Below are 11514 nucleotides of genomic sequence, written 5' to 3'. Positions count from 1 at the left end.
ACTAAAGAAGCACACGCTGCTAAGTTCTCTGAGCATCTCCACGAAGAGACCCCTGTTTTGGAAAACAGGGACTGAGGATGCTCTGTGCTGCGAGAGCCAAGCACAGGAACGGGAGAACGAGCATGGTGCTCTTGTATCCAACTTCTTTCCTGCTCTGGAACGAAACCTTGCTAAAGCCCGAAACCGTGCTAAATGACATCCCCTTCACAGACAGCACAACTGCAGCTTGCCAAAGGAGTTACGGCTCAGGCATGTATCCGGTCTCCTTGACGTAGGATTCCTACAAAATGAAGAGGGACATAGCACCCGTTTAGTGAAAGGAAACATAAGTTTCAATAACACCGGGTAATAGTGACCTCACATGCAAATGGCTGTGATCCATTTTTACCAGCACGCAAATTATGTGCCAGGCATTGGCTTCCTCAGGTTTTATGAAGTTGCATACTTTTCCTTTCGCTTAAAATATAAAATGCCATATAAAGTGATCAGAAGGGTAAAAAAAAAACCCACAAACTCTCACACCCCTCCATCTGCAGAGTAAGACAAACACCCCCTTCCTACCCGAGGTCTTGTGATCCTGACTCACTCGGTGCCTATCAGGCCTGTTGCATTGCTTTACCATGCCATGTGATCTCTTACTCCTCAGTCCCTCCTTCAGAGCGCCTAGCAGGAACATTCTGTCACCCTAATGAAAAGCTGGTCAACATCATCTTCTGTGATATTACTTCGTTTCCAGTTTTCTCCATGGCGTGCACATGCTACAATCATCAGTAGTATCACAGCTACTTCTCACAAATAAACAAATACACACAGAACTAATCAGGCACAAGAAGTTTAAAAAACTCCCTCTATATTTGAATTCCTGGCAGATCTTTATTTTTTCTGCAAGTAGAGTATCATCTCAATTAGGAACAGCTTGTTGAAGATATTTGATGTCTGTCGCCAAATTTCCTAAAGAAAGTTCAGCTTCTACACACCATTCAAGTCACTAAAAACTTATGCAGAACTCAGACCTAAGAGTAGGCGTATTTCCTCCCTCCTGCTCACCACGTCTTCAGAGTGGTCTGCATGGTTTGTCTCAAAATTACAACACCCGTTTTGAAAGAACAGGTATAAATTTGAATTAAGTCCTGCCTGTTTACATAACTAAAGATAACAATCCTGCAGGATTTCTGGTTTCATGCATTCTAGCAAGCTAGCTTGTGGACAAAGCCTTCCTGGCAAGCCATGGAGCCCACATGTCTTTAGGAGCAAAACCAGGACTTAGGAGAGGCAAAAATCTCCTTAGTGGAACCAGCACATCTGACCAACCACGCTGTCAGGGGAGAGGCCACGTTGCTGCAACTCCCTTGCATACAACCTCCTCACCCACATCTCATCTACTGCTTTTAGCCACCTCTTCTGCAATCGCAGTCGCGGCAGTAGTTGTGCATATGCCACAGCCCGCATGGTACGGTAGGAACTGGGCTCCGATACAAGTTGTCCTTAAGACTGCAAACAGGGAAGTCACAGCACGCACCAGCTACCTTCCAACAATACAGAAACTCTGCCAAACGAGCAGAAAAACGAGTGAACAGCTAACTAAGGGAGCAACAAGCTCCCTGAGGAATTGAGGCCAACTTCAAATACTGATGGAAGTTACTACAGGGATGGAGGGGTAGAAGGCAGAGAGGACTGCCCAAGACCACTGCAGTTGCAGGCTGTTTAACCTTTAAACTATGAATGCAATTAGGGCAACTGTTTAGATCTTTGACTTTTGTTTAGAAATCTACAATTTGCCCTACCTACATTAGCTTTACAAATGACAGACTTCCACTCTATTGTCAAGCTTAACAAGAAAAGAAAGAGCTATTAGGAATAACCGCATTACAAAATATCATGCAATAAAGAGTTAAAGAGAAGTAAGGGAGCTTTGTGAAGACGTTAACACTTTCTCATGTGAGAGACCAGGTAATATGAAAGTGGAAGGACACAATGTAAGCCTTTCTACTCTTTGCCTAGCTTTTATTAAATAGTACATACAAACTTCTTTTGTGCTTCCAGTAAAGAACATTTTTCCCTATTTGTCTCAAAAAAACCCAAACAACAGGACTTAAAAAAAAAAAACAACAAAAAAAATTAAATAGCGAGTTTTGTGTAGCTTTATTTCACAAAATTTCCTCTCCCCAAAAGGACACGGAGGTAACGTTTTTTTTTCTTCTGTATCAATTAAGCACAGCAAATTAGAAGTGTTTTCTAATTAAAGATTCTATCTGTGGCCTAAAGGGGATGGCAGAAGAGATCCAGCAACTCTTGCAGAGGCAGACTGAGGTGTTATAGCCACAGCTTTTTATCTCTGCCCATCCGCAGAGGGTTTGCTGCCCCCACGGCACAGCTAGCAGAAGATACTATGCACTTGTGCCTCCGCTACTGTAAAGTGCCATGTTTCAGCATAAATTGCTGATAAAGATGAACTAGAGCTAAGCTACCGGACCTTACAGTGGAATGAATGAAGTACAGGCACATGTTCATTTCTGCTGACATCGCTACGAGTGAAGAACCAGAAAAGCTGACTCCCTGGGCCATTCCAGCAGCAGCCACATCAGCCCCCTGGAAGTCCAGCTGTGCTGCGGCTTGCCTGGTAATTATCAGTCAAAGGTTATGAACCCAAATTAGAGCTTTTGTCATACAGTCCACAAAGGGTTTCCATGTGTAAGTTATTGCAAGTGAAGCTTCTACAGCCAAGCATAGAATAGAATAAAAACAGAACACCATCCAAAAGCTCTTTTTCAAAGGAGAAACAAAAAGCAATTATATAGAATAGAAATCTGCAACTTTGACTGAAACACAGTGATCTTAGAGTACTTCTTGGCCACAGGGACCAATAGGGACAGGAAAGCCCATCATCAAATCACTTAAAAGGGAGGCCATTCTAAACAGACACTGGGAACAGAACTATCCCAGCACTGTGGAATCCCATAAAAGCCTCTTTCAAGTAAGGTAAGCAGTGCTTGCACCCTCTAGAAAGCAATGCCATCTTCACATAGAAGAGTGCTGACTTCTCGGTGGGAGACGTTACATGTGCAGGGAGAAAAGCTCTGCTGAAACGTCTAATTAATATCTGCTTAACATGAACAGTCAAGCACTTGTGGAGCACTGCAGGAGTGGGTTTGGTGATGTTTAGTTTTGGTGGTGGTGTGTGTTTGTTTTTTTTAAATTAAATCATGGAAGGTAGGGGCAAATCATTTTTCCAGGCATCCACCACATTGCCGGCAATGAGATGTGCCACAAACAGCAAGTGTTAGCTCTGTGCAGCTGTTACCTATATGTCAATGGCATTTAAAATAGAAAAATCTTTCTTACACAGTGTTATGAATAAAATTGCACTTGATTTTTGTTAAAAACTCATATCACTGTAACTTTTCCAAATATTTCCTTTCTGGCATCTTAATTTTCTTCATTAACAGGAGCTTCTCTCTAAAAACTTCTCATTCACATTGGACACATGACATAAAACAGCAGTAAGCCATTATCTACCAGAAAATGGGTCTGTTGTTTCTTCAGTGCTTATTTCTATCTGTCCCCATCCTCCCCCCAAAAAGGTACAGGCAGTTCACCTCTAAGCGTCAATTGTAACATTGAAATATAAACTCCTCAAGCAGACATTAGGAATTTTAGTTTCACAGATTAAATATTTGAAAAGTTACAGAAGGTGCTGGAATAGTACACATTTAAATTGCTTAAAAATCCAAACTTGCAGCAACTTTGTAAATTCAAATTTCAAAAAGGTTTATAATGTCCTTGTGAACTTCTTCCACGGCAAGACACCCTCATGACAATAAAGCATCAAACTTCCAAGGCTGAGATCAAGAAACGAACCAGCAGGATGCACTTGCTCCACCAAGCAATTTTAAAAGAGGCGTCTCCACTTCCAATAGCCAAAAGCTACTCCTTCATTCCATTTTGGACCTTTCAAAGTGTGTAATCATTCTTTCCTGGAAAATAAAACACCCAATGTTGTCATTTCCCCCAAAAGGTTCACATTATTCAGAAATAAGGTGGTATGCTTTGCACAATCACAACAAAAGCACACTCTTACGCTTTTTCAGTCGGGAGTCTAACTCACACAGCAAAAATACCACTTTTTAGAATACACATTTAGAATGCACATTTGTATTCTAAGAAGTTGTATCATGGTTGTCCCCACCATCCTTCCCCCCCTTGTAGTATTGTACTGCTTCACTGGCAAGATCAGCAAGTCCAGTTCTAATAAGCCATGTCCTTAACAACTGACTCATGACTCCTTTGGCATGTCAGAAGACTAATTTGAACTGAAGATTTGTTTACTGACCTCATCTGAATCCAGAAGAGCTGGAAGAGCACTGCAGTGGGGGGAAAAAGAAAAAAAAAAAAAGAATTGGTTAAGAGGATTAGAGCACTATTGGGAGCATACTATTCAGTCTTATGTTACACCTTAATCTTTTTAGGGCGCAGGAGAGCAATAATGAAGACAGACCTTTCACTTGAACAGATAGAAATTAGAGAAAGACACACAAAAGAGGAAGAGCCCAAGGAGTATCCTCAATGACCTTCCCAGTTTTAAAATGCTTTTTTTTCTAAGCTTCTCATTACCAACGGAACAATTTCCAAGTTGCCATGAATTAAGCTGCATCATTCACACAGGAACAGTGCTGAACTACACTGAAGCTATTTAAAAACACATCCCAGAAATCAAGCAAGTTACATTGGTACCATAGCCTTTTCAGCTACCATAGACCTCCCATCTATTGGGATCTCATCTCTTCACAACCCTGATCATACTTTCAAGAACAGAAAGCCCTGCAGCAGACTACCTCAAAGTGCCCTTTCCTAGCTTATACCAGTCTAGCCCTTGTTTTCTTAAGGAATCCTACCATTCTTCAAAAAAGGGGAAGTGCTAGAACTGGGAAAAACAAATTCAATTGAGAAAGTGCACTTTTTCATCCTCTTGAAGCTTCACTTGATTTCTCGTCTTTATCTTCAAGCAGAGTTTTGTACTTAAATCCAGAGCCTCTGACAAAACTACCTGTTCAGATTTGTGAACATAATTAACCTGTGAACTTCTGATTTGCTATGAAAAATGTAGGCACAGACACTGACATTCTTATGACATAGAAGTTATTAAAAGCAGAATATGGACTGCCTGCATAGCTGACTATATTGCCAGAAGTATAAAAATGACTCAACAGACATCCAAATTAATTAGAGAACTAAATTATATTATTCAGTGGTTTACATTGGGCAAGATACTCAAAGGACTTTTCAGAGCACTATACTGACAAACAGGGTTTGTTTGTTCATTGTTTTCTGGATTTATTTATTTATTTTTAACTTCAGCTAAGTGCAAACAAGTCGGTCTGTGGTTTCACAGTCCAAGACGGTGTTTCTTAACTCAGCATGTGCTCAAGTGGCATGACCTGTAAGTCTGACAGACTGCAGAAAGCCAAGTGGAAGCATGCCAAGAAGTCAGAGGCCAATTCCAGGCTTAACTCAGTATCTGCTCATGTAAGTGCAGCATACAAGTTACACGGCATTCTAATATATTTGTGTTCCTGTGTCCAAGGAACCTGCTTTTATTGTGACTATAAAAATACTCACACGTCTGTCACTGACGAAGGAACATTCTCCTCTACCCACTTCAGGTCATCCTCCTGCTACATGTATAGAAATTAAATGGAAAACAGAAGTCAGTTTTCCCAACATGCTGTCACATGCAAGCCTTTTCCTTCTCAGCCTACTTGACAAAAACCAATGTATCTATAGCGTCAGTAAAAAAAAAATATATATAAAAACACACAGAAAAAAACAACAAAAAACCCACCTTCAACTTGATTTATGGATTACAGAAAACACGTTCCAAGGAAAATAAAAAACCAAAACCCCACATATAAGTTACTGTCAACTCTGTAATAGTCTAATAGTGACCAGGGAAAGCAGGCCCTCAGGACACTTTTGTTATTTACATAATCTACTTCAGTCTCCCACAAAAAGAACATTATCTTTAGTTGTGTTATATATGAAAAATTATTATAAAAAGCACAAAAGCTAGGTTTTGCAAAGATAAGTTAAACTGTATTGTCAGAATTTCTCATTTTTATCTGATCAACACACTAATTCACAACACAAGCACGCTTGTTTTGAAGTTGGAGAACTGACCCTTTGTCATCCCCCCCAGTTGCTAAAACAGAAGTTTGATTTTCATGTTAACCTCAGCTAAGTAGTATACAGTTGCAACCAACCTTTCAGAAGAACAATGTTAATGACAAAAATATTACTGCTATTATTAATTCCTACAGGTTCTTTCCAATTTTAAATTTATGCATGAATTCCATTAAGAGATTCTGATACATATTTTCTACTTCCTAGCTGAATGTGAAACCACCTCTGCTTATAAGCCACATAAAAAAATGCAGCTATATTAAAAGTGTTACACTTAAAACTATTTAGGCAGCTATGTAACAATATGCACATCATTCCGTTCAAGTAATGAATCACAAATCTCAAAATTAGCAGGGCAATTAATTTAAAATATGGCTCAGCCTGACAAATTTGTTAAAACAAGGTATTATTCATTATCAGAATATAGTATTATACAGTTCTATCTATACTCAATTGTGCAAACATTCCTGAAGAATAGACTGAATTCTGAAGCTTCCATTGCGCTTACAGGAAGTTAGATGAAAACCTGGATTTTCTTTCTTTTCAGCAGTATCATAAACATGATACTTTGACTCGCTCCCGTTCTGAAGCAAACCAGGACACTCACATTTATAGGCTGAACACTTTGCATTTGTGAGCTACTACTGGGGAGCAACCAAACGAGAGATATGGATCTATATCCTTCGAGGTAGGGAAGGCATACTCACAGCTTTGTTTGCTTTTACATTTCCATTTGGTTCTTGCTTCGTACTTCTCATTTTCATTCCCTCTGAAAACAAAAGAAGGAAAAAAGATTGGGATAACTCAACTATAATCATAGGCTGTAAGTGAAAGTGTTGAGTGTTCATTCAGAATATTTCAACAAATGCAAAGAGGCAGAGTAAGACAGACAAGTTACTCATTAAGACAATGCTTTCCCTTTGTATTTTTGACAGGTGGAGTGCCTAGTTTTTCCTGAATTTTGCAATTTTAGCTAGGAAATATAAATTTCTAGTCCTTTACTTTAAGCCAGACATAAGCAGTGTAGAAATCAGACACAGTTGCCCAGAGGGGCTGTGGAATCTCCATCCTTATACTCAAAGGCCATCTAGACATGGTCCTGGGCAACTTGTTCTAGGTGACCCTCCTCCAGCAGGGTGTTTGGACAGGATGATCACCAGAGGTCCCTTCCAACCTCAACCATTGAGACACATGCAACGCCAAAAGTTTATTTTACCTGCTGACCAGCCACTTGGTTGACTTAGGAGCTGAAAAGCAGCATGCATCTCCCAGCCTGGCAGAGAGCCAGATAGAGCTGATTTGGCAAATGCACCTAAGGGATTACACACTCCCCCTCCACTCCTAAACAAGTGAAACAGCACTGATATATCCCAGCAGAATTGATCTGTGGACAGACAGCAGCACTGGGTATGTCACACTATGTTTTACACAACTTAAAAACAATAGTGTTAGAAGGACAATAGACATCGTAGGGAGACAGGAGGCAGGGAACTGAGAGGGTTTTACAGTAGGAGGGGAGTAACTGGAGAGAAAGATGCAACCTAGAGTTATAGGGCACGACTCATTCATATGAAATTTCATTAATATGTAAACATATTCATCCATATGTTTACAACTCCATATTCCTGTAGCAGGCCCTAATATAGAAAATGAAGACGACTGCAGCGTTCACAGAACAGATAATAAATGAAAATCCTTGAACTGGATTTTAAAAAAAGAACTGCAAACTAAATCACTGCCTAGCAACAACATCCGAGAGACTCTCGGATATCCATCATCATAACTGGATCCAAACCTATGACTTATTTAATAAAACAAAGTCCAGTCGACACGTAAAGCAGCCACAACAGTAGCACTGTATTCAGTGTCATCTAAAAATCCCAGAATTAGACAGGAAATGTGAACACTAGCCATAAAGCCAATGTTTGCTCTACAACTGCATAAATCAATGGCAACAGGGAGGCATTGACTCCACTTTTACAACAGTAATGAACTTTGTCAGAGAACAAGAGACCTCCCTCCACAGAAACGTCTCTTTAACACTGAAATTAGGTGGGGAAAAGAGTTTCTCCCTTACCAAAGCTTTCCTTTAACATTGGCTCTTTCTGCTCATCATCATCCTCCTCTTCAGACAGTGGTGAGAAAGCAAACCTTTAGGACGGCAAGAATGAAAGCTATATTAGAATAGTACTTCTTGCCACTCAAGCGATTCATTACCCTGACATTCAGATGACTTGATTCTTCTGTGTAGTTCATTGTTTTTAAGACCGATGCTAAGCTACATAATCAAAAGTTTAAGTCACTTCTTTTTAAGTAAGTTCACCACCAGGAACAGACTGAATTTTATCTAGGTGACTTCCTACACTTACTTTTCCTGAAGCCCCTGCACACACTGCTTAGTACCCTTATGGATCAGTATACAGCAACTAAGAATCACCCACCAGTACTTCTTCGGATAAACAAGCATTCCCAAAAAACAAGTTTTTAGAAAGAGGTAAGAATAGATGAACCTTTGGTTGTTAGCAGATGGTCTCCATAGAATCATGATGACAAAAAGGATCATTGAAAACAATAAACGCCAGATGGCATCATCCACCCATAGCTCCTGCCAGTCCTGTCGAGGAGAACAGCAGCACAAATAGAAAACATTGTGAATAAAGAGACTCCACGTCCTCAGCTGTTTCCAAAGGTGAGCCACAGGCATCTGACAAAGAGGCTTGTTTCCCACAACACTAAGAATTTTACCATGTGGCATATTACTCTAGACATCATCCACAGAAAAATCTGTTCCAGAATGCCCAGTCTCACTTCTTACACTGTCAAGTGTAAACTTACTAAGAGGCAGCAATTGCAGAAAGCATTCAGTATAAACTCACCGACTGACAGTCCACCAGCCTGAACTTCATGGTGGTCCAGATGATAAATACAATAGATGCTGCAAGATTAAAACAAACAAGCTGCTTAATACTACAAAATATGATAATCCAAACATACTACTGTATAGAACTGTGTTTCCCAAACAAAGGGGAAAGACCTAAATAGTGAATTTCTGGAATCCAATTTATTAGTTTTGGAAAACAAGAGATTGATTTATTGCAGCAACCTTATACAATAGGTTAGGCACAAACCAGTATATTTTGTTCTTGATTCTTCAGAGACACAAGGCATAAATCAAGTATGAAGTATTTACCCAAACTCCTCATCCCTATTCACTATTCTTATGTTACTTCCATCTAGTCTCCAAACCATGGTTTCATTATCAGTTGACAAACAAAGCCTACCTTGAAGTAAATGAGCCATCTGATCTGACTGAATGCCTAAGCATTCAGATCTGGACCTGTGAGAGTTCCAACGCTCATCAGTTTTAGAAGACGAGACTTCCCTCTACTAAGGTGTTCTATGCTAACTAAGAACCAGATGCTGCAAGGAATTTAATCAGAGCTCTCGATTGAAAGGAATGTGCCTTTTTGTTGAAATAAAAAAAAAAGTACTGTGCTTAGAAGTTTTCTGCTCATTGTATGTATAGCATTTCCAAATAGATGAGGAGCTAAGCACCTGGAAGCACCAGATTTAGTCACGAAGTTCAGTTCATCACTACTACAAACGGAAAGAGAATCTGAATTTGTATTCTTCCAGGACACAGAAGGCATTATGTTACAATACTAAGGATACTGCTTTTCCAAGAATCGCTCTGGTCTTCAGACATCTTAAAAATCCCATATTACACAGTGATACTGTGATTTTGGCAAAAACTACACCTGTGAAGTTAACAGTATAGGATAATAATCTTTTGCCCCCCCAGCAGCTTTAAGAGGGACAGAAGTGCTCCATGAGAGCTGAACAGAACTACTGATCTCGTTAACATCAGGACTAATAACCCACTGACTCTGAAGTATCAACATAACTTGGCATCGGTCCACTATTAGAAATGGGTGAAGTGTTAGAAATACCAAGTGTTTTGATTGCATTTACAGAAAGGTCACCAACTCAATTTGCTTTAGTGATGAATTCAAGCCCTACATGGAAATGGCAAGTGCTCGTATTTGATTAATGTAATTTTCTGCTTACCTGCTACTGCCAAGATAAGTGTGTTGGTGAAGTGCCGATACAAAGAGAGTTTCACAACATTCCTTCGAAGTTTTAGCAGTTTCATTGTTTGAGTTAAGCTGATGAATATGTATAAAAAGTCAAGGAAAGCCTCTGAAGGGACAAGCTGGTCACAGACTTAGAAGGACACCAGTCTTATGATCAACAGCTCTCCCACCCACACACTTAGCCCTCCAAAAGGGCAGACCAGACTCAACAGAAGAAAAGTTCATCCTATAGCAAACGTGACAAAGAGCAGGATCCATCCCTTTCATATTATTTAGTCATCTAAACCTAGAACTCTCGTCACACAAACATGGTATCCAAGCATCTATTTTGGACTAGGGCCTATTCCTCCAGAAAAGTATCAGATGTACATTTGATAAATAGAAAATGAAGTCTACAAGTGAGTTAAAATCTAATTAGACAGTGCACACACGTCTTCACCCTTTTGCCTACAATTTTATTTCCATAGTGACAAAACAAGTGCTTAGGAGACACATCATGGTAGGAGAGAACTGAAGCTGTCATGGCTGGGCAGCAAACTATTCATGTTTTAAACAGTTTTGTGATTGACTTTTGCTAAAAACACTTTACAGGGATTTTGCTATACTTGGCTTTGAGTTCAGCATTTGACAGCAGTTGCTGAAGTCACACAAGGTTATGGTTGTTTGGATGTAATATGCCAAAACACAAAAAAGTTAACACTGCCCCATTTTGTCACCTAACTACTTCAAGATAAGTTCAAATTTTACAGAAAGAATTTTAGGTTTGATGTTGCCAAGGAACCTTCTCCCCAAAACACAAACTGAGTATGTCCTCCAAGGGCTACAACTATGGAACTGTTATAGTGCTACACAGTGAACAAATTAATTTCATACTTCAACAATCAAAGACTGATAACAGACAGACTTAGTCTATGTTCAGGAGCTGCTCTAACACAGATATCTATTGGGTAGCTAGTTTTCCTTGCACTGGCTGTAGCAGAAGCTTACCTGAACACTCAATTACAGAGGTTCTATTAACTTTACCAGAAGTAGACAGAACATATACTTGAAGCTGATTTAAAAACAAAAAAAGTTCAGCCAAAAAGACTCACAAAACAACAAATGTGAAAGAAAACACACCCCACCAAGCAAAATAGTGAAGGATATCCACCAGCACAGGGCAGTATCTAGGAAAGCCAGGGGAATAAAAGCCAAGGAGGCAAGATCATTCTGGGCCTAGAGACAAAGAGAGAGCCAATAAGAA

The 11514-nt window shown here is 39.7% G+C and overlaps 1 protein-coding gene across 2 annotated transcripts in view; it reads right to left on the bottom strand.

Moving 5' to 3' along the window:
- Window positions 1-1980: 1980 nt before the first annotated feature.
- Window positions 1981-11514, bottom strand: part of TMEM87A (transmembrane protein 87A) — a 25017-nt gene continuing 15483 nt past the window's right edge. Inside the window, exons 12-20 of one of the 2 annotated variants that reach the window (XM_063331567.1) lie at window positions 11418-11486; window positions 10246-10354; window positions 9054-9112; window positions 8688-8791; window positions 8255-8328; window positions 6885-6946; window positions 5617-5672; window positions 4331-4361; window positions 1981-3974 (exon numbers count right to left, since the gene is read on the bottom strand). In XM_063331567.1, coding sequence (XP_063187637.1) covers window positions 3933-3974; window positions 4331-4361; window positions 5617-5672; window positions 6885-6946; window positions 8255-8328; window positions 8688-8791; window positions 9054-9112; window positions 10246-10354; window positions 11418-11486 — 606 coding nt within the window. In that variant the 3' untranslated portion in view covers window positions 1981-3932. The remainder of the gene's footprint in view (window positions 3975-4330; window positions 4362-5616; window positions 5673-6884; window positions 6947-8254; window positions 8329-8687; window positions 8792-9053; window positions 9113-10245; window positions 10355-11417; window positions 11487-11514) is intronic. The other variant, XM_063331566.1, reaches the window with a different exon arrangement.

This window comes from Chroicocephalus ridibundus, chromosome 4 (assembly GCF_963924245.1).
Source record: "Chroicocephalus ridibundus chromosome 4, bChrRid1.1, whole genome shotgun sequence".
NCBI lineage: Eukaryota > Metazoa > Chordata > Aves > Charadriiformes > Laridae > Chroicocephalus > Chroicocephalus ridibundus.
Note: the sequence above shows the minus strand (reverse complement) of the source record. Positions and strands in the feature narration are given on the sequence as shown.